At 36.9% G+C, this 22,976-nt stretch overlaps 4 protein-coding genes across 4 annotated transcripts; 2 read left to right on the top strand and 2 right to left on the bottom strand.

The window, feature by feature from the left end:
- Positions 1–132: 132 nt before the first annotated feature.
- Positions 133–6,240, top strand: LOC140803508 (dihydrolipoyllysine-residue acetyltransferase component 2 of pyruvate dehydrogenase complex, mitochondrial-like). The gene is given in 21 exon segments (XM_073159406.1): positions 133–378; positions 1,057–1,150; positions 1,832–1,938; positions 2,028–2,107; positions 2,201–2,241; positions 2,562–2,617; positions 2,713–2,787; positions 2,895–2,922; positions 2,925–2,986; positions 3,493–3,735; positions 3,862–3,934; positions 4,144–4,241; positions 4,651–4,736; positions 4,823–4,898; positions 5,050–5,117; positions 5,183–5,249; positions 5,325–5,420; positions 5,505–5,534; positions 5,536–5,608; positions 5,693–5,788; positions 5,871–6,240. Coding segments are annotated over 21 exon segments (1,659 nt in total). The 5' UTR covers positions 133–339; the 3' UTR covers positions 5,942–6,240.
- Positions 6,241–15,939: 9,699 nt separating this feature from the next.
- Positions 15,940–16,677, top strand: LOC140803506 (mitochondrial import inner membrane translocase subunit TIM23-1-like). Its single transcript, XM_073159405.1, has one exon. The coding sequence runs from the start codon at positions 16,007–16,009 to the stop codon at positions 16,520–16,522; it is 516 nt and encodes a 171-aa protein (XP_073015506.1). The 5' UTR covers positions 15,940–16,006; the 3' UTR covers positions 16,523–16,677.
- Positions 16,678–19,194: 2,517 nt separating this feature from the next.
- Positions 19,195–20,963, bottom strand: LOC140803504 (threonine synthase, chloroplastic-like). The gene has a single exon (XM_073159403.1). It carries the CDS (start codon positions 20,915–20,917, stop codon positions 19,334–19,336), a length of 1,584 nt encoding a protein of 527 aa, XP_073015504.1. The 5' UTR covers positions 20,918–20,963; the 3' UTR covers positions 19,195–19,333.
- A 631-nt stretch (positions 20,964–21,594) lies between these two features.
- LOC140803505 (inorganic pyrophosphatase 1) lies at positions 21,595–22,894 on the bottom strand. The gene is made up of 4 exons (XM_073159404.1): positions 22,723–22,894; positions 22,492–22,613; positions 22,206–22,410; positions 21,595–22,123 (listed from the first exon to the last, which is right to left on the bottom strand). The coding sequence occupies exons 1-4, from the start codon at positions 22,858–22,860 to the stop codon at positions 21,773–21,775; spliced, it is 816 nt and encodes a 271-aa protein (XP_073015505.1). The 5' UTR covers positions 22,861–22,894; the 3' UTR covers positions 21,595–21,772.
- Between the last annotated feature and the right edge of the window lie 82 nt (positions 22,895–22,976).

The following is a 22,976-nucleotide window of genomic DNA, read 5'->3' as shown; positions in this document are numbered from 1 at the left end:
CATTTTCTTGATTTTTTACTTTAACCAGCAACTACGATAAAAATAAATGAAACATTATATAAATAATATGTAATATATATATATATAATATGATTATATGCATCAATATTGTAGTAAATATATTTATTGTATAGTTAGAGATTTCTATATGTTTTTCAAATGAATTTTCCAAAGACGAAATTTTTATTAAAAACGAGAGAGAGAGACACTGGTTGTGGAGCGAAGAAGCGTATTAACAAAACGGAAAGTGCAGTGAAGGTGTGCGGATCCTGCTGACTTCCCCAAATCAATTTCATTCTGCGGATTACTCCCAATCTGGTGAGGAACGGGGCTCTCGTCATGACTTGCGCTTCTCGATTTTTCAGTCACTCCAAAAAGGTTGTCCATTTCTTGTGTTTTAGATTATTTTGTTTCTGTTTGTTATTTGATGCCCTGATTTCGTTTTGTCTATACCCGATGGTTATTTTGAGTGTTCGTGTTATTGTTACTGTGGCTGGCAAAAGTTTCTTCGTGGATTGGTATGGTTTTAGTATAGATTTTGTAGCTCAATCTCGATTCTAAATGTCATCATTCCCTTTTTAAATCTGAGTTTGGAACTTGGGAGCTTACCGTGGGTGATAAATTTGATTATTGCCTTTTATACGCTGATTTGGGCAAGTTTACTGTTCCTTTAGCTTGTTAAGGTAATGAATGACTTGGTCATTTTGAATACATGATTCATGATCCTTTTTTTTGCATCTGAATATTTTGTTTTTGAGTATGTTTTAGGGACAGCTTCTTCGTTAAAACATCATTAGTTATCAATTATTAGTAGTTTTTTGAATCATTTCATAATAAAACGTGAATGAGATTGTATTGAGGCGATTTAAACTAGAGACAACGATTTTCACTCCTCCTGTATCTGCATTTATGTATCTCCTCACTATCAATGTTACTCATCAGCTGGACGACGGATCTGCATTCCCTTAATTATTTTTCATGAAGCATTGTATTTTATTTTTTTCCATGTGTATTTTAATGACTGAATTGTTTGTGTTTTCCCCACTCACTTTACAGTTCAGGCATGCCCATATTGTTCTAAGAAATGATCATGCAATCTTGATGCGCTGGTTTGCCAATGATGCCAGACCGTCTGTTGATAAAGTAGATAGTAAGTGGTGCCGTACTTCTATCTGTGATTGTTTTCCTGCTGCCTGAATGTTCGAGTCCTATTCGAGTGGATACTAATCTCTGAGATGTCCTTCATCAATAAAGTCATTCCACATTGATGTTCAAATCAAGAACAAGCTATCTTTTTGAGCGACATTATGAGTTTAAGTATGGATGTGTGTGTAGGAGGATAGTTATTAGAAGCATAACCCGTGCTTAGACAAGTATGTGTGGTAAAGCCTAGGTGCGATATTTGGTGAGATGCTCACTTTATTGAAGTGAATCATCTAGAGAAATGATGAGCTAGAATCTAAAATTATAATAAGTAATCTAATATGTGGCTTAGAAGATATTAAACAAGAATCAAATTAATAATCATTATTTTATTCTGTGAGCGAAAATGAATTAGTATGGTCTTGCATTTCATTTTCGATTTTGCTATCCTTACAACTAATGCGAGCTTGAATTGTTCCTTGAGCTTTGAAAACACACCAAGGACGGGGCTTCATTTTTAAGGCATGCACTTTATTGAAGGTCATGTCTTTGCTTGTGTCGAGGAACAAGGACCAACCCTTGCTGGACCTTCAGCCTAGACGCATATCTTATGGACGTTTAGTAACAATGGTTGTGAGTGTATAATCTTAAGATTTATGTATTCACTGCAATGTGTATTGCGGTACAGAAATTTCAAGGTTCAGCCAACATGGTCATGTGAACGAGCATGGTATTTCTAAGTTCTCCAGTGGAGGTTGCTTTAATGTCGGTAATGGAGCGGGAAATCCTACCAAGGTTATTGGATTCATTGAAAAATTTCGTGCTCTCATTTTCAGGCATGATATAAGAATATAAAAGTTTGATCTTTTAATAATGTAATGCAGGTATCAGCTATGGAAATGCTCAGGGGAAATGTGAGAGCAAGGAAGATGCATCCACCAGCTATTGGGATAGTGTTTAGCAGGTTACCAAGATTTGTTTTGTTTTTTGTACCCTCCATCTTTACGTGTAAAATATGTTGATTCTTATTGGCCCTTTTCCGTGTGCATGTTCCCAGTCGACAACCAATTACAGCCAGAAGTTTTTCAACTGATGGAGGTTAGTTATCTGTTGTACTCTGTCTGTTATCACTTTGTAAATCTGAGGCCTCATAATTCCAGTGGAAACATTAAGTTGTGGTATGTGTTAGAGTTGTCTGATTGCATGTTCACGATAACTGAAATTATGTGTTTGTATTGACATATTGAAGTTGTTTCTTTCATAATGTTAAAGTTAAAACTCACTGTAAGATGTTTATGTATGACCAATTCCATCTACAGCTTCAACCTCATTTCTAGGATGCTGTATGATATTGGAAGGTTTTGCCGTTCTGTTTTGAGACATATCAGTGTAACTCTAGATTTGTTGCTGCCTTTCAGGTCTTCCACCACACCAAGCGATTGGGATGCCTTCTCTGTCGCCTACAATGACAGAGGCATGTAATTTTCTCGTTTTCTCCAAGTAATCTCCCTTTTTCCTTTTTGTATGTAGAGCTGCATACTAAATGCTTCTTCTATTATTTAAATGCAGGGTAATATTGCAAGGTGGCTGAAGAAAGAGGGTGATAAAGTTTCTACAGGAGAAGTGCTTTGTGAAGTGGAGACCGTGGGTCCCTTTTGTTTGCTGTGTGGTTCTCTTGACTGAATAAATATATTTCTCTGTGTTTCATGTAAATCTGATTTTCTATTTGTAAATCCACTTGATATCTCTAGGACAAAGCTACAGTTGAAATGGAGTGCATGGAGAGGGATATCTTGCAAAAATTTTACACGGGGATGGATCAAGTGGGATTAAAGTTGGTGAGGTGTGAACTGATATTATGTGAGAATTTCTAATTAGAATCTCTTGCATATCCTGCAGGTCTGTCTCTAGATATGTGGAAAGATGCAACACTTGATCAGAGGATTTTACATTGTTCTTTGTTACAGTTCTTTCAGCTTTGCATGTGAACCAATTCTATATCTTTCTTGGTCTTCATTTGTCATGGCCTTATTACACTTGATAATACATGCTGTTGAATGACATCTTTGGTTTTGTGTGTAGTGCTCATCCAAATTGAATTATCTTTCTTGAACTAAAATAAGTTTTGACAAAAATAAAGTTCCATGTCGTTGGTAATTTTATGGACTTCCTTGGTTTTCTTGAGATCCATTCCTTGTTCTGAGACCTAGACGATGTTGTGATTGTATATCAAACTAAATAGTTGCATCTAATGATCAGATTTGGAGACAGAAAGATTATTGATCACAAAGCATGAATATAGCTACTTAATTTTGGATACTGATTCAAGTATCATATGATTGTCTCTAGATTATTGCCATAACCGTCGAAGAAGAGGAGGATGTTGCAAAATTTAAAGACTACACACCTTCGACTTCAGATGCTGCTCCTGAACCAAAAGCACCTTCTGCTCCTACTCCACCAAAGAAAGAGACCGAAGAAGCGCCTGTTGCTTCACAAGAGCCAAAAGCTTCCAAGCCCACTGCACCTTCTTCAGGAGGAGATCGCGTTTTTGCTAGTCCTCTCGCCAAGAAACTAGCGGAAGATCATAATGTAACTTATATGCTCTTACTACAAACATTACAATACTATTCAATTGAAAAATGTAAAAGTGATTTTATGTTCCGTCTTTCAAAATGCTGCAGTGCTGAACATTACTCAAACTTGTCATAAATGCAGATATCTCTTTCAAATATCAGAGGAACTGGTCCAGGAGGGCGCATTGTAAAGGCTGATATTGAAGATTATCTTGGTAGTTCTCTTTTCTTCTGCACTAGCGTATAGTTAGTGAACTGATCACCTGATATTTGGATGCCATTGAATTTATCTCACCTTTGTTGTTCCCTTTTTCTGGCTTTCTACTGTCCTTTTTTTTTCTAGTTTCTACCCTTCATATTATTGGATCAAGCAGCCGATTTTTTAGACGGCTTGTTGATTCATTTTTCCTTCTCTTTTTTGTAGCCTCTCATGGCAAGGAAGTCTCACAAGCTCACAAGCTTGACAAGACAACCTCTGGTGACCTAGATTACACGGACATCCCTCATACACAAATTAGAAAGGTAAAATTTAGCATCTGTATTTTGATTTTTAAAAACTTTTATGTTAGATTCACCATCAGGCATCATGGAAATAGTACTTTAGGCTTCACCATCCTCTTCTTGTCTGCATAAATATCCTCAACTATGAAGTTTTGATCTAAGTTACTGAGTTACTTTAAGTCTTCATTATAGAGCTAATGTTTTTATGAATCTTGCCATGCCCTAATTCCACTTGGAGATATATTTTTCAAAGAGACTTATGTGCTAATGACAGTTTTTTTTGTTGGTTTGGGGGATTGTTAGCGAGTAATGCAATTCCTCGTACCAAAAACCAAAACTTACCAAAAACTAAAATTTGATGATATGATTGGCATGCCAATGGTGATTCTGAGTTCTTTGTTCACTTAATACGTGTCATCAACTGTGGCAGATTACAGCATCACGATTGTTGCAATCAAAGCAAACCATCCCGCACTATTACCTCACTGTTGATACATGTGTTGACAAGCTTATGGAGTGAGTGTTAAGCTTGTCTAGTTTTGGGTAATGAAAATAATGCATGGAAGATTTTTTATTTCCTCTTATGTTCTCATTCTTTTTAGACTGCGCGGCCAGCTAAATGCATTGCAAGAAGCTTCAGGTGGAAAAAGGATATCTGTCAATGATCTTGTGATTAAGGTACGAGACATTGATGTAATTATTCCTTCTTTTGTGTAAGGTCACCTTTCTTCATGCCCTCTTCCTTTTTATTCTGTTTTTCTTTGTTGACATTGCTTAAAAACAGAGGTGGGGGTTTATGCGTGTCTCACTACCAATTGTTTGACTGCAGGCTGCTGCCCTAGCTCTTAGAAAAGTCCCTCAGTGCAATAGTTCATGGACCAATGACTTTATTCGCCAGTAAGTATGTTCAGTGAAGAATTCGTTTTCAATATAGGCTGCTAATGATTTTCAATCCAATAAAGGTATCACAATGTGAATATCAACGTCGCAGTGCAAACAGATAATGGATTGTATGTGCCAGTAATTAGGGTGAGTGATTGCCTTTCTGAATGTTAAATGGTAGATCAGTCCTTGTTGGTGACACTTACCTTTTATTGGTTGTAGGATGCTGACAGGAAAGGTTTATCCAAAATTTCCGACGAAGTCAAGCATTTAGCTCAGAAGGCAAAAGATAACAGCTTGAAACCAGAAGATTACGAGGTGAAACTAAAACTGCAGTTCTTTTGCATTTAGACCATGTAGTGTTTTTATATTTACATGAAATCTTTAATATCCTCTTTGCAGGGGGGCACATTCACCGTATCAAACTTAGGAGGGCCCATTTGGTATTAAGCAATTCTGTGCTATCATCAATCCACCTCAATCAGGCATTCTAGCCGTTGGTTCTGGTAAGATAATCCACATCTCTTCGCGATTTTTACAGTTCTGCTACATATCAGTTAATCCTCACTGATTAGAACCTATATGCTCAGCTGAGAGGAGGGTAGTACCTGGTACCGGTCCTGACCAGTATAGATTTGCTTCATTCATGACGGTAACATTGAGCTGTGATCATCGAGTTATTGATGGTAAGCTACTCTCTTAGTACATCTCGACATGAAGCCTTAAATGGCTGCCGATTTAAGGACATTATTTTGATGCTGTTTTTAGGTGCCATTGGTGCGGAATGGCTGAAGGCTTTCAAAGGTTACATCGAGAATCCTGCGTCGATGTTGCTTTAAATCCATTTTTCACCTTCTGTAATTTTTACTACTTTTCCTGTTTTGATCCAAGTCCCATGGAGATACGAGATGCGATCTCAAATTTTCAAGCTTGGGTGTGTCTGCCATTGATTATCAGTATCAATATGCTGTTTTTAGAACTAATCTATAATACCAACATGATTTGTCTCCAAATAACGGGATACGAGGCAAACTTCCTGAAACTGAGTTTTGCTCTTGTAGAGTATAAACTTGCCTAGGATTTTTCTCCCCCCATCCCTTGAGAGAATATGTTGAGGCATGTTTCGTTCTTGAATAAATTTTTTGTTCTATACTTAATTGTGTTGCCAATTTGCTTACTTTACATATTTTGATAAGAGAGTGATGGTTTCATTCAAGAAATACCAAATTTTTATTTGTGAAAGAATTATTTTATTTGAGAAAAGCCAATGATGTCATCATGCTTGCTGGACGGAATCTATTGTATCATACAATGATATTTGTTCAAGTTAAATGATATGCATACTACTTGACGAATCGATCGATTGTGTTTTCTTTCTTTAAATAGATTAAGATATCATAGGAGAATCAAATATAATAAGCAAAATATGTATTTTATTACTATTTAATTGGTGATATCATCGGAGGACCAAATATTATAAGTAGATTATATGTTTTATTACTTTAGTTAAAAAATGTCTGTACATCTTTTCAGGGATGAATTATCAATAATTTCTCATCTCCAAGCATAATTTCTCTTCATTTTGTATTTTTTAAAGTTTGTTTAAGCTAGTTAATCTTTTATAATTTTCAAAAATATTTTTAATCTTCATAATTATGGTACGTTGTATTGTTATACCTGTCGAGTTCGATTTTTACGGAATATAGTCCAAAGACACCAAGGTTCATTGATTATATGTCATGTTTCAGATGATTGATTTTTTTAAATGATTCATCATTCTTCCGTTTAATAAATTAAACAATTCACCTCTTTGATCAGAGTGTTTTCGGGTTTTATAGACTGCTCTTCATAGTCCAACCACACGGTCGCAACAGTGGTTCCTAATGTAGATTCCTTCAACATTACCCAGCACAACTATGTTTCGTTCCTACCTCATGGTGTATAGTAAAGTAGTTCAATTTAAAAATAATACATGAGAGGTGCAGTGAGCATTGGTCTTTTTATTCAACAAAAACAATTTATTAATACCCTCTTGTAGAGGAAGAAGAACTTTGTTAGCTACCTATAATAGCCGGAATTACAACCCATATACAATAAAGAAAACTATTACAAGTTTATTTTGAGATAAAAATGAAGAGGTTGAATTATGTCATCATCATCCTTCTTTCTTGATATATATAAAAGTTTTGATAGATTTGAAATCCAGACTTCAAATCTTGTGAATTATTCGGCCCGTTGTATCCAACAACATCTTGTGAGTTATGGTCCCTTCAACCACTAGTTAGTGACTTTTCTTTATAGGTGGTTGAGTGGTTCATCTTCCACTGGTTGGTGGAATAATTTTTAGTGGTGGTCCATCATCCACTAACGAGGTGATTAGATCACGTGTTTGCTTTATCTTTGTGGGGAATTATCTGCTTTTGTATTGTCCCGAGGAAATTGTTTTTTATGTGGTCCATCACAATTTGGTTATTTCTCTGTAAATGCTTTCAATCTATTCTGGATCGAAATCCTTTACCAAATTCTAACTCTTTTTGGTTCGGGCATTCTGGGCAGATGTTTGCTAATTATCTTCCCACATGAGCGATATTATAGAATTTTCGACGAGTTTTTTTGCTCTCCTGACAGCTTGCTATTCCACAAAATATTTCTTTTCAAATAGGTCTTCTGCAAAACTTGCTTTTCTCTAATAGTGTTTCATAGAAAAGACCTATTCACAGAATTCTGATAGAACTTAAATGAAAACTTGACTTTGTTCATCTCGGTTAGACAGACTTATAGACTTCATGTTCTTTTGGTAGATATGACATCTTCAATGAATGAAGCAACAGGTGGTGTTTCTTCTATTAGAAGATCTTTGATAAATTTCTGAATATCCGTATCTGGCCTCCTTAGCTTGATAAATGAAAGGTTTCGAGTGAGCTAATCACAGTTGGTTCTGGTGTTATACTGAGAAGTATATCTACAAAATATCTCTTTTAGACAAATAATCATTGTTTTCGTCCATGTCTCGCATATTGTTTCCTGAATCCACTTAGGTAATCCTAAAATTTCTTGGAAGCTCTGTGATATAATATAAATTGAGACAAAATCCTCGAATTCATATAATGCTTTGACCTCGTTTGGATAAGAATTTGGTTTCATCTATACCATAAGATATTTTTCTGTTACATCAACCAGAATTGTTGTTGGGTCCATACATATTCTTGATTTCAGTTTCTCCAAGTTCTGTTGATATATCTGAAATGGAGAAACTACAAATTCATTAGTATCAACATTAGATTTACCCTTGTCTGTAGGAGGTCTAAAGTTGATATATCACTCTTCAATTCTCAAGTTGAAGAGTTGACTTGAAGACTCTAGATAAGGACATGGAGATTAAATTTTTGTTTTGGTCGACTCATCTGGAGTTGATCTCAACTTAACATTTGTATTAAGGGTACTTGAATTCCCTGCTACATGTATATAGTCATGTATTCAAAAACTCTCCATTTGGGAACCAGTGTCTTCTCATGCCTTGGAGGATAGGCCTTCCATTACACACTATAGCTGGGTATAAGCCTGTAAACATTATGCAATTCGATTAGAGACAATTCTCTTATCGGTTTGCTATAGCCTACCAGCAACTTCTGCATTTAGGACAAGCTTGTTAAACTCGTTTTGAAACATTTCAATGTGTTCCCTTAAATTCATCTAAATTTTTATGATATCATCGATATCACCGTTGTCCATCTCTTGCTAAAAAATCTGCAAGCATATTTTCATGATATTTAATAATCATAATATCAAAAATACAATTTTGACACAAAGTATGACATCTTAATAATTTAGTTTTCTCATGTTTAGATTCAACTCTATTCTTTAAGAAAGTATTTACATGTGTGTTATAAACCTCAAGATAAATTTCTTTGCAAATAAAAATAATGGTCATTTTTCAAAGTCTCTTCTTACAGCATAAAATCTCTTTTCGTTGATATGTCATCATATGGTCTCTGTCTCAGAGAATAGACCACTACAATACCTACATGGTTATTCTCTATCTAGTGTGAGCTTCATAAGAATTGTTGCCCACTAATAATCACTGACATCTATATATAATATCATATCATCTTCATCTCGAGGAATAACCAATTTTAGAATATTTTTACAAATCTCCTTTAGTTGGCTAATCCTTTTTGTGTGTTATTTTGTCTAAATTTTGCATCTTTTTCAATAATGGACTAAGCACTTTTATGTGTTTTGCTAGGTTTTTAATAAACATTCAGGCAAAATTTAAAACTCTTAAGAAACTTTACAGTAGTTAGAATTGTCAAATTGGGCCAGACCCGTCAGGCCGGCACGCCTCGTCATAAAAATTGAGCGGCTTGGATTGATAAAATAACATCCCTCTTGGAGGTGGGCAAAACGGGCTCATCTGTTTGGATTGTGGGCCGACAGGGCGGCCTAAACATGTTGGGCTGGCCCGTCAAATTAGGATAGAGTTTTACATTTTTAGGTTTTAAGAAATGGACATTGAATAAGTCTCCTCACTCTTGCCAAGCTGCTGCTGCCTCGATTTTCTTAATAATGATTTAACCATTTAATTAACCATCTGAGCTTATGTTGTCTCTTTGTTATTCAAGATTTGAGTGGCTTTCCTTGCCTGTTGAAGGCGGTCGCCGTAGCCATACACATTTTAGCTGCTCAATATATCTGGTAAAATCTCGGTGCCCATCGGACTCCATTGCTTTATCTTGGAAAATTGCTCTCGAAAGTGATTTTTTTTAGTTATTTAATTAGCATTTTGAGATTTATATTAGTTTCTTGAACATGATATAAATAAAATTTGCATTATTTAAGCTCAAAAACATTTCAATAACATATATCTCATTGTTTTTTGGGTTTCAAAGGAAAAAAAAAGAGAGAAAAGAACACGTTATTATGTGATTACATCCTTAAATTTGTGAGATTTTATATTTCTTTAAATTATCAAAAAACAGGGATCAAAGTCCGAAAGAATGCCCGAAAAGTACCTGAAAATGGCTGAGAAACAAATGATGTTGATCTTCCTTGTTGGTATTCCATATTGTAAAGGTTTTGTAACTCAGCATCCCAAGTTAATGGCTGAATTTGTTGTATTAAAGTTGGTTTTTGAGGGAAAAAAATGCTTAAAAAGTATTATATTTTGTCCACGGGTAATTCTTCATGTCAATTAGCATAAATATCTTTTATTAAAAAACTAAGAGTGAGTCTCATGTGAGACCGTCTCACGGATCTTAATCCGTGAGACGGGTCAACCATACCCATATTCACAATAAAAAGTAATACTCTTAGCATAAAAAGTAATACTTTTATATGGATGACCCAAATAAGAGATCCGTCTCACAGATACGACCCGTGAGACCGTCTCACACAAGTTTTTGCCAAAAACTAAATATACAACATAGGAAAATAACCAAAAGTTATTTAACTATTTAAATAAGAAACATAAGTGGAACTTGGAAATAGTTAAATAGCATATGAGTGTTGATAAAAATGACCACCACATACCATTCATCATGTCTTACTAGAAACTATCTCAACTCTTTACCATAATTATTGTACAACAGTACAAAAATAGCATCATTGTGTTCAAAAAATGCACATTTATACATTAAATGAGCTCCAAGCTTTGAAACTAAACCTATGATTGAACATATTGTTTGATGTATACAGATAGAGTAGTAATATGAAAGCAGAAATTGGTAATCTTATTTAATGGCTGAATTTGATGTCAAGTTTCCATGAGATCACGATTCTTATAATCTAATATATGCAACAAGGTGTTGATTTTGTATATGTACTATCTATATTTTTCTCTTGTATTTGAAATTTTTTTCTGATCTAAAAGGTGTGGATGAAGATTGCTTGAAAAATGTTATATTTGAAATAACTGAAGTTATTAATATTTTTCACCATTGTATTTGCAGATTATGGATTCTACCATAAACCAAAGTATTAACATAGATTATTATGAGAAAATTGGAAACAACAAGCATGGCAAGGAGGAAGCTACATCAAAAAAGCCTAAATAATTTTCTGATGTCTGGAATTATTTTACGAAAAAAGAGATTGGTCAAGATGGCATACAAAGATCCGAATGTAAGGCATGCAAGAAAGAGTATAAATGTGGGGGAAAACAATACGAGACTTCTACATTAAGGCGTCATCTTCAAAATTGAAAAATGGTAAAACTTCATGATGTTGGACAAATGATTATTGATCATGATGGGAACATAAGGTCAAAAAAAATAGATCAAAAAATTTCACATGAATTGTTAGTTGCTGTCGTTATTAAGCATGATTTGCCATTTTCTTTTATCGAGTATGATAGTATTAGAGCTTGAGTTAAATGTATAAATCCTGATATGCTTTGTATTTCCAGAAATACTCTTGTTTACGACATTTCAATAATCTACATGAGAGATAAAGAGAAACTTAGGCAAACTTTGGCTAACATAAAAAATAGATTTTGTTTAACTTCAGATGTATGGACTGCCTGCACTAGTGAGGGCTACATTTGCTTGAGTGCCCACTTCGTTGATGATGATTGGAAATTAAAATAGTAAAATACTTAGCTTTGTTCATATGCCTTCTCCACACCCAGGAGTTGAATTGACATCAAAATTGTTTAGAGTTTTGAAAGAATGGCAGATTGATAAAACAGTTTTCTGTTTGACATTGGATAATGCATCAAGTAATGATAATATGCAAGGCATTTTGAAAGAACAACTCTCGTTGCATGATAGCTTGTTGTGTGATGGTGAATTTTTTCAGGTACTTTGTTCTGCTCATATATTGAATCTAATTGTCCAAGAAAGTCTCAAAATAGCTAGTGTAGCTTTGAATAAAATTAGAGAATCTGTCAAGTATGTGAAAGGCTCAGAGGGTGGGATGAGAAAATTTGAAGAATGTGTGAGAGCAGTTGGTAACATTGACATTGATATTGGCTTGAGATTGGATGCGCCTACTCGTTGGAATTCAACATATTTGATGTTGACTAGTGCCATCAAACATAAAAAGGCATTTTCTTCTCTTTAGTTGAACAATAATAATTATAAATATTGTCCTTCAATTGAAGAGTAGAAAAGAGGAGAAAAAATATGTGAATTTCTTGAGTCATTTTATGATACTACTAATTTGATCTCTGGTTCTTCTTATCCTACATCAAATTTGTACTTCATGCAAGTTTGGAAGATCGATGTTTTGCTGTTTTTGAATTCTAGTACATCAAGGTTAAGCATAACATCATAAGGATATATATGTTCCAAAACAGATTTCCCATAGGGTATTTATTGCTAGAAAATTTGACTTTTCATTGACCTTATTCCTGCTGAGTGCACTTCTCCATCAACATGAAAATCTGTTTGGGGTCCTCTCATATTTATTATGAGATCACACACTTTCCATTGGTGGTTCAAGAGAAGATTTTCAGGTTATTGTTGGTGGTTCACCTCCAGTTGTGTTCATCTTCGGATCTATGACCCTAAGATTTGCAAAAAAAAATTCAAGGTTTTGGAGATCATCGAGACCAATCTTTTCTAAAGTTTTCATCAGATTAATTTCTTCTCTAAGACATTTTTAATTATATTGATCATTTTTTCTTCGTCGGTTAAATGTTTTGACATCACCTTAGCCATCCGTCTTTGCTGTAATAAGAGTTCAGGACCAAAGGATGATGATAACCTTCCAACCGAAGTCATTTTACTAGCATTTGTTTGTTGTTCTAGAGTTTGGATTCTTGTCTGAATATCATTTAGTGTTACAATAATTCTTTTTTGTCTTTCAATGATTTTTTCCACCTTTTGTGGTGCATAATACAACATACTGTCATAATTTTGTACCAAGAACTTATTAGACATAAACATAATTTTAACTATATATTCTGATAAGTTCTACTTTGCTTATTGTAGTAGCCCGAATTTCAAATTGGGTAATTAACGGATTAATGGTGATTAAGAAGGTTTAATGTGTAATTTTGACCGTGGTCATGATCGGACGGACCGAAGATGGTTCGGTAGCACCGAAGAGTTCGGACGGTCCGAAGTGTAGGTTCGGTAGACCCGATCATGAGGTGTCAAGAGTTGATCGACACGTTAGTTTTCATGCAAGTTCGGACGATCCGAAGTGTAGGTTCGGTGGATCCGATCATGAGGTGTCAAGAGCCGATGGACACGTGGGAGTTCGGACGTTCCGAAGTGGGTTCGGTGGATCCGAACATAGCCTATAAATAGTGCTCGGATTTCCTCATTTTGCATTGCAAATTCTTGAGTTGTGTCTCATTTTTTAGAGGTTTAGAAGGTTCTAGGGTTAGTTTGTCGGTCGAGCGATAGCCAAGAGCTGCCAGGATTGGTAGAGTAGCGACGCCGGAGTTTCGAGGCAATCGACATCAAAGGGCTGTCGACGGACGAAGGTAAACCCTAAACCTTTGGTAGTACTGGGGAGTACTGGTTTTGCTAGTCGAGCATGGTAGTTTTGTTCATTGGGTATGCTTTTGTTGCGTAGGCTTGTGCTAGACCTGATTAGCAGTGTTTGCGTAAGGCTAGGCTTGCTGTGATAAGAGGTACGAAAGTACTATCCGAGATATCCTGGTCGAGTATACATTCTTATATGTGTTGCATTATTATTTGCTGCATTGATATATGTCATATGATGCATGCTATTATGTCACGCTTTATGATGCATGTTGCATTTCATGTTGAGCCGTATCTCCTTCGAGATAAGCTATATCTTGGGGCCGCTCAGCCTTGTCTTGTGGACGCATGGACACCGAGAGTACACAGTGGCCGACGGGTCGGGAGGGCTTCGGTGATCCGGGACATTTTAGGTCCACGTCTGATCTTGTAGTGGATGCAGTGACCCAGAGGAGTACCGCGCGGCACTATCCACTTGGCGCCTCTAGACTGAGCATTTTGAGATCCTTTGTGACTCATGTTTCTTGACTACCCTGGTATCATGTCATAGCATGTGCATTTCATATAGGTTTGTATACTCATGCTTTTGTACTGAGCGTTCTTATCGCTCACGTCCTCGGTTTTGTTTATCTTGGACACCCCATTCCCACGGGGCAGGCCTCAGGTTGGACAGCTCAGGAGGAGGAGGAGGAGGACGTTGAGTAGCTGGTTGGTTTAGTTCTTCGGTATCTTTTTGATTCGATATGGTTGTACCGTATATTTCATTTTAGTTTGAGTTGTCCTGGATTTTCGATTGGGTTGTATAACTATCTTTTGGTAACAGTTTTCCGCCTTTATTTCTGATTGTTTTTAATTAAGTTAATCGCATGCTTAGTTCTTGATTAGTAGGTGATTCTGGAACGGGTCACTACACTTATGATATTTAACATTGGTTACATCTTTTTGTTCCAAATATTCCAAAGTAATGGAATAAGTCTGTTGAGTTCAATAATTGTCCTTGTTTGATAGAGCGATCGAACCGTGGTGCTTGAGCTGCTGTGCGGTTTAAAAGATTTGAGTTGCACCATTACCACTAGCTATAGCTTTTGGTAAAACGGTAAGCACTCGGCCCTACAATTGGTATCAGAGCCAAGGTCACGGGTTCGATTCCCATTGATTGCAAGGAGTGTAATTATTGAGAGGGAGATTGTTGGGTGCAATAATTGTCCCTGCTTGACAGAGCGATCGAATTGTGGTGCTTGAGCTGCTGTGCGATTTAAAATATTTGAGTTGCATCATTACCACTAAATATAGCTTTTGGTAAATCGATAAGCACTCGGTACTACAAAGTCCTGTAAATAATTAATCTCGGACATATGGTTCGGATTCATATTATTTGAGAAATTCTCCTCTTCAAACATTTAATTACACGTTAATAATGATTTTGTATGTCTGAAATAATTTTACTCCAACTCCGATACTATATCTAGCCTAGTAAATAATCATTCAATAAAATCAACAATTATAATGATATTTTTGATATTTTTAGCATTTTAGAGAGTTTAAACAAAAAAAAAATTAATGTAGGAAGTTATTATATATGTATATTTTGATTTGGAGATTTATTTTCAAGTTACCTTCTTTTAAAACTTGTCAGTAAAGATTATATACAGTTTTGATATCCTGCACATCTATCGTGCACACTTTTGTGAGCACCGATGAGATGTCACTCACTCATTGGATGCGCAATTTTTCTATATTTTATCACATCCAATGGGTGAGTGACACTTCATCGATGCTCACAAAAATGAGCACAGTAGGTGTGCATGATATCAAAACTGAATATATATAAAACGTAAAAGACAAGATATTACAAGTCCTTATAAATTCGAGACAACTGAAATAAATGCAATATATGAGATGAAGATAATAGTTTGTGAGTAATCAATGTTTTCTTTCAAATATGATTTAAAAATATTTCATCATTTATCTCATAGAGAACTACAATATTTGAATATTAAAAATATAAATTTGAATAAGTTTCAAGCTAGTTACATTTTTATATTTATATTATGAAATAAAACAATCTTTTTCTTATTCCAAAAATTTTATTTAATAATAGATATGTGAGACGATTCACAATATATTTATTCTATATTTAGTAGTGCAATATTATATAGCTACGTAGGATACATTGAAAGAACGGTTTATATATCTCAATTACAAAATGATTTTCAATTGTTGAATATATCTAACATAATTTTGGAGTCTCAAATATAGTTTTCGAGCTCAATAAAAATAAAAATTAATTTTGAAAACTAAAATTACATAAATGTATACTTTTTTAAAACAATTATTGGATTAATAATAATAATTATTATTATATATATATATATATATATATATGATTAGAAGTAAAACCTCTGTTTGAACAGCAAAAGCAAAAGCAAAAACCCTCTTCGTCTTCTTCTCCCTTTGCTGTAACAACCAACAATGGCCTACCAGTCCCGAGAAGACATCGATTCCACTCGCAGGCTTTACAACCCATACAAAGATTTACGACCGGAATATCTTTTCCAAGAAGAATCGCTCGCGCAGCGCCGCTCCTGGGGTGAGAATCTCACTTACTACACCGGTATCGGCTACCTTGCCGGATCCTCCGCCGGCACTGCTAGGGGTTTTGTCTCCGGGGTGAATTCGATCGAGCAAACCGACACCATGAAGCTGAGAACTAGTCGGATTCTAAACGGATCTGGTCATACTGGTCGACAGGTCGGGAATCGGTGTGGCGTCATTGGGCTGATGTACGCCGCTCTTGAGAGTGGAATGATGGCTATAAGGGACGAGGATGACGTCATCAACAGCGTCGTGGCCGGGTTGGGAACTGGAGCACTTTACAAGGCAGCAGCAGGACCCAGGTCTGCGGCGGTGGCGGCGGCAATTGGCGGCGTTATTGTGGGGATTGCTGTGGCGGGGAAGCAGGCGTTGAAGCGATATGTGCCCATTTGAGTTTCTTCTTCTCTCTTTTTTTTTTGCTTTGCTTTTTGTTGAAGATGGTCTGTTGTGATTATAGGCACTGAAAACAGGCGCAGTTTTTATGATTATTTTGCAATGAATTATGCAGAAAGTGGAGGATCCTGCATCTATAATACATCTTTGTTGCTTTTACTTGGCTTATTTTTTCTCTATAATATACTTGGTAGAAGCACAAAAGGTCCGTGCATGCCTTGGTTTGCGGCCTTTTGGAATATGTTGTTCACTCTCGTCACTTTCTCCAACTATTTTTGTCAGGAATGTTGAGTTTTCACATGGCTTCTTCTTCACCATCTCAAGGTGATAAACTATTAAGGCTTTCTTGAATATATTTTTTAATTCTATTTTCAACCAAGTGAAAGGAGTTTGACTTGTTGTAGCTTAAAATGGTTAACAAAATGTACCAATCAAGGGTGAAGGAATTCAACCGGTCGAGAGCTGCACAATGAACAACTGCAGGGATAATGTATACGGAAGATTTGAAAGCTCGAAATCTTAATGACATCTCAAACAGATTCTTGTTGATTTTGGCTAAACATATTGGCCATACTAAGTTTCAAAACAGAATCTCGCTCTACTATATGAGCATAGGGTTCAAACAAGAACATACGTATTTTTTTGTTGCACATCAATAACCACAGTCACACGCTACACAAGACGAAAACCTAGAAAAGCTCATAATACAAACAAAATGTACCCACATTCGTAAAATGCTCCTTAGGATCAATTAAACACCCTTGCTAACTTTCGAGTTATACAACACCCGAGTAGTCTTAATTTTAAGTGATCCTTCTAGCATTGTGCTGCCGGATGGGAGAGCTTGCACTTTTCAGGAAGCTGCATGGCAAGAGTAGGATCAATGCCGAGTGAAGGCAACATCCTTGAGTTCTTGAAAGAGCAGAGGCACGACATGTTTGCATGGGAGAGGGCGGAGCAACAGGTGGTCGAGGGCATTGGAGGACTTGGGAGCGCAGCCGCTGGCTCGCATGCCATGAGACCCTCAAAGGTCATATTGCAAAGCATTTGGGCATCGGCCCACTGAATAACATTTATGTTGTTGGCTAAAAAAGATGCCATGAAAAACATACTGAAAATTTCAAACTTTCGATAGGAGAAATCCATTGATTATCAAGGAGTCTTTGTGGCTCTATACATACTATATGTTGGTTTATATACAAGGAAGGTGGTGGGGTTGAGAAGCCGTGAACTTACATAGGCCATTCATTTTGGCACCAGAATTTAGAGTCACGGACGATAGATTAGTGGTGCTAGAGAACTTCGTTGATTTGTTTATCCAGTGACCAGTAGATTCAGTGTATCACTGCCCACTAGTTGCTATACGACACACGTGTATCCATTTTTTTTTAAAACGTCTGCACCCAAATTTTCACTGAGGATTAACTAAGCGAAGTGTAATTGAACTGGAGTAGACACATCCTCCCCCATAGTTTCACTTCGTTGCCATACAAATAAAAAGCCATGGCAACACTATTTAAATCAAAATGGTCAATCTCTTCTTCGATTAATCAGTTCTAGCAACAAACACTGGAAGATCGACAAATTGCGTAAAGAATAACATGTTTCATGTCAAACTAATAACTACCAAAAGTCCTTGGCTAAGGCTGAGATAAACTAAGTTCAGTTCTTGAAAGAAAACAACTAAACAGACAAGAATAAAGAGGATTATAGCATCCAACCACAAAAAATGTAAACCCCGACACGTATAACAGACCAATTATAGCATCTAGCCTTCAAAAAAGAAAAAAAAAAACAAACAGTAACAAAGCATACCCACGACTCCAACAAGGTAAACACGTTGAGAAGATCCTGCAAAAAGGAAAACCAAAGCTCTTAACAAGATTTGGTAGGAAACCCTCAAGAATAGGTTTTTTCCACCATATGAGATGAAATGGAGACAAGGGAAACCCTTCTCAACCTCCTGATGTCACAGGTTTTTAATTACAAAATATCCTCTATCCCAAACATATGCCCCTACACGTGCAAGATTCTACACTAAATAACTAGTTCGTGATATCTGAACAATTACCTCATACAAAAATTTGATGTTATTGCATCAAAGAACCTATTTCTCAAACTGGACAGAGAGAATAGGTGAGGGTTTTTACCAAGTACTAAATTTAAACACCAAAAACAGGGCAAGAATTGTAAGGGCTGACGGTATGCATGCTCTGTAATAATCCTGCTCTAAGAAAATTGTCTTGATTATTCAAATCCCCCTTGCTTTGGTGAGAAACACTGTTCTCCCTTTTCCATTTCACTTCTGATTCTCGATCAGAAGGAAGTACTAGGCTGGAAGAAAATGGCATGACAATCAACAGAGTTACTTTGGCGTTAAAACTTCCTCTCAGAGAGATGTCTATGAAAAAGCAAAGAAAATGGCATGACAATCAACAAAATTTGTGTACCACCAGATTAGTTCACGATAGAGTTAATCTGAAGCAACTGGGTGAGTGCAGCCCCTCCAACAATTGGCTAGTGGAGGGGGAATAGCAAGCACCTTTGAAGCAGAAAAATAATGATAACATTTTATGCATAAATTAATTGAGCCTCATTGAAAAGAGACCACGATAAAAAGTAAGACAAAAAACAGTAGCATGACTTATGCTATTGATAAAGGCTTCAAAAACAAATGATAAACTCAAAACATTGTTAATTAAAAACAAAAATTCCATCAATAATAACGGCAAAGGTAAATCGAGTCTCTACAGCTAGCTAACCAGCTCAATTCAAGACTAATAGCAAGACAAAACAACACATTTTAAGCACTCAATGCATTTTGGAATCCTTGTCGAGCAAATACGTCTTCAGAACATCCATAACCAACCCAAAATCCGCCTTAACTTGCACAGGCGGGTTTGCATACCGGCAAGTCATTTCTTTGATCTGATTGGAATGGTAATCAACCTTGGACTGTGTAAACTTCAATCCATGAGCAGTACTCACCACCACGGTCCTGTCTGTTGGTGCAATAATCCCACTATTCCTCAATTTTATCAATGCGGTCAATGCCACGCCAGTGTGCGGGCATATAAACATCCCAGTAGAGTCGGCCTGCGCCATAGCATCCATCAACTCCTCCTCTGTCGCTTCCTCCACAATCCCATTTGAATTCCTCAGTGCATACACCGCTCTATCAATAGAAACCGGATCGCCAATCTGAATAGCTGATGCAAAAGTTGTTCCCGCCTTCACAGCCTTAAAGTCCTTCCAGCCTGATTTGTAATGCAAATATAGAGGATTGGCATTTGCTGCCTGAGCACAAACAAGCCTTGGGATCCTATCAACTAACCCCAGCTCTTTGCACATTTGGAACCCTTTGTAAAATGCATATATATTACCAAGATTTCCACCAGGAACAATCACCCAATCAGGAACTTGCCAATCAAACTGTTGCAAAATCTCAATAGCTGCAGTTTTCTGGCCTTCTAATCTCAAACTATTCAGTGAATTTGCCAAATATATAGGCAGCTCCGCTGTAATTTCCCTTATCAAATGCATACAGCCATCAAAATCCGTATCAATGCTGAGCACGAAAGCTCCATTAGCAATTGGCTGAACCAGCTGAGCGAGAGAAATCCGGTTTGCAGGCAAAAACACGATGGATGGAATCCCAGCCGCAGCGCAATAAGCTGATAAAGCAGCAGATGTATCACCAGTTGACGCACAACCCACACCCACCAATGGCCGGTTCATTTTACGCAACCGATTCACTTGACTCACCAAAACAGTCATGCCCAAATCCTTAAAACTACCAGTGTGGCTGATACCACAATGTTTCACCCACAAATCACTCATGCCTAGAAACTGCTTACCGAAACGCTCAGCCCAAAACAGATTCGAGTTCCCCTCAAATGCACTAACGATATCATCGCTATCGATCTCGGGTAAAACCCATTCTTTCTTGGACCAAACACCGGAACCGTAAGGCCATGTCGTCTTGCCCACGCGTGAATCAAACAACGAACGCCAATATTCACCGTCAAATTTCTTCAACGCCTCCATATCATGCTCAACGTCGAGCAGACCGCCGGATCGGCTCCTGTAGACGATCTCGTCGAGCGAATAGAATTCATTGGACGTGGGTTCAGCGTTGAACGGAACGTACTTGGCGGAGAAGCTATGGGATGACGTATGGCGTCGGGCCTCGTCCCGAATATTCTCGTCTGCCGAGCGGCGGCTTTTGAGGTGGTTGGATGAAGGTGGTGGTGGGGGTACGGCGGCGGATCCGGAGGACGTGGCAGTGGCTCTGATGACCGGGGTGAGACGAATCTCCGGAGAGATGGCGGATGAGTGGTGGAAAAGCGGCTGGGGGTAGAGGAAGGAGGATCTGAAGATGGGAGGAGCCGCCATTGTCGATTCCCGCAGTTGGCCACCGACTTAGGTATGGTATGCTGTTTCATCTATCTGAGCATAGGACCTCTTTATATTTTTTTTGCGTTTTCGTAATAATTTAAATTTTTAATTTTTTTAACAATTATATTATGACTCACTATGATATCACAATTTTTAAAGATCAATAAATATTTAAAAAAATTATCTTTTACGATTTATTTTTGGGATATTATTTAAAAAATTAATTGATCAACTTCATTTTTTGAAATATACCCAATTTAATTTTTTATGGGTATCCATATTTTGCCCTCTTATATTATTAATTATATATATATATATAGATTTAATTGCCAAGAAAACACTATGCATATATTCAATGATGTGATTTTCGTTGATGGAGCTTTGAGTCTTGGCAAAAACTTGTGTGAGACGGTCTCACGGGTTGTATTTGTGAGACGGATATCTTATTTGTGTTATCGATGAAAAAGTATTACTTTTATGCTAAGAGTATTACTTTTTATTGTGAATATAGGTAGGTTGACTCGTCTCACATATTAAGATCCGTGAGACGGTCTCAAATGAGACCTACTCTTGAGTCTTATCGATCATCCAAATTTCTTGTGATATATCATCAAAATGAGAATATCATAAAACTTTTTTTTCCCAAGAAAACCATATATCATTCCTCTTGGATATAGTCCAATCCAACCAAAAGTTGCTAATCTGAGGATTTCAAATACAAAATATAATCTCATCTTAATCTTAAACATGCTGAATGTCGAACAAGTACGAACGCGTATTCTTGCCACGCAAACAAGAGAAAAAAGGGAGGAAAAAAACAAAGTGAAATCAGTTTAATAAAAACCATATGATCTATTGCCGGACTCGAAGGACATGGGGCCTGGCTGCCATTGGAATGCTATCGAACTTGCAGTCCACCGTTAAAGGTTGAACCGAGCTTTCTTGGATCCTGATTTTTTCTATAAGTTTTAGAAGAACACTTTCAAGCTCTGCTCCATCCACCCATTCATGGATTTCGGCCCGTATACATCCCTGATTTTCGCGTATCAAATTCCACACTGGGAAGTTCTTTCGTGGCATCATGAAGTCTCCTTCCTCCAGCTTCAAACTCGGGCAGAAATCGCCCATCCCGTCGCCGAGATAGATCATCCTTTTCTTCCCTTCTTTGGCTACAGAGCATTTGATCCTTTCGAGAATCATACCCTTTCATCGATTAAACAAACGCAAGATCAGATTCAGGAGTCAGGACACGTTCAAATAATAAACATGTATGATAATATTATACCTTGCACATGTTTGGAGGGCAAGGATTAATGCAGCCGTGGGGAGATGACTTGAAATCATTGTATGGAGAAATCCTCAACCTCCCTTCATCGTCCCGGTAGCTCGGGTTCGTGTTGATCTCGGAGAAGCAGTGTTTTATTCCGAGGTGATCAAGTATTGTCTCGATGAAAAAGATGTTTGCATCACTCACTATCCTCATATCACACCTAATTCACAAAAACATAGATCAAAAACCCGAAAAATTTCGGAATTCGTATGCATGTATCATGAGAATTATATATATATACCCTAAAGCATGTGCCGTTTTGATTGCAAAGATTATCCTAGGATGTATCGGGACCCTCCTCAGCACTTGTTCAATGTCTTCAATGGTTTTTCCTTGTGCATTAAGCTCTATCATCATCCTATCCTGTATTTTTTTTAAAAACAAAAAACATATAAATATATAAATATATATATATACACACACATACACACATACACAGACACAACCTATCAAGAAAGTTGCACGTACGTACCATGAGAGAGTTCCAAGGCATGGTGGGCAGAAGCTGGTTGAACAAATCGGTGGCGCCAAGCTCGTCCACCACCCAATTATCGCTATCGGGCTCGATGATCGTCTTGTCAAAGTCGAAAACCACCACGATTCCGGCCATTGAACAAATATATACGTACGTATAGAACTTGATACACGTCGAGACTCGTAGAGGGTAAGGGGTATAAATATATAGGGTTGGAAGAAAATCCAAGTGGGATATGATTCAAATTAGAT

The sequence above is a fragment of the Primulina eburnea genome, chromosome 10 (assembly GCF_022965805.1).
Source record: "Primulina eburnea isolate SZY01 chromosome 10, ASM2296580v1, whole genome shotgun sequence".
NCBI lineage: Eukaryota > Viridiplantae > Streptophyta > Magnoliopsida > Lamiales > Gesneriaceae > Primulina > Primulina eburnea.
The sequence above is the reverse complement of the archived record's forward strand: the minus strand, read 5'-3'. Positions and strand labels throughout refer to the sequence as shown.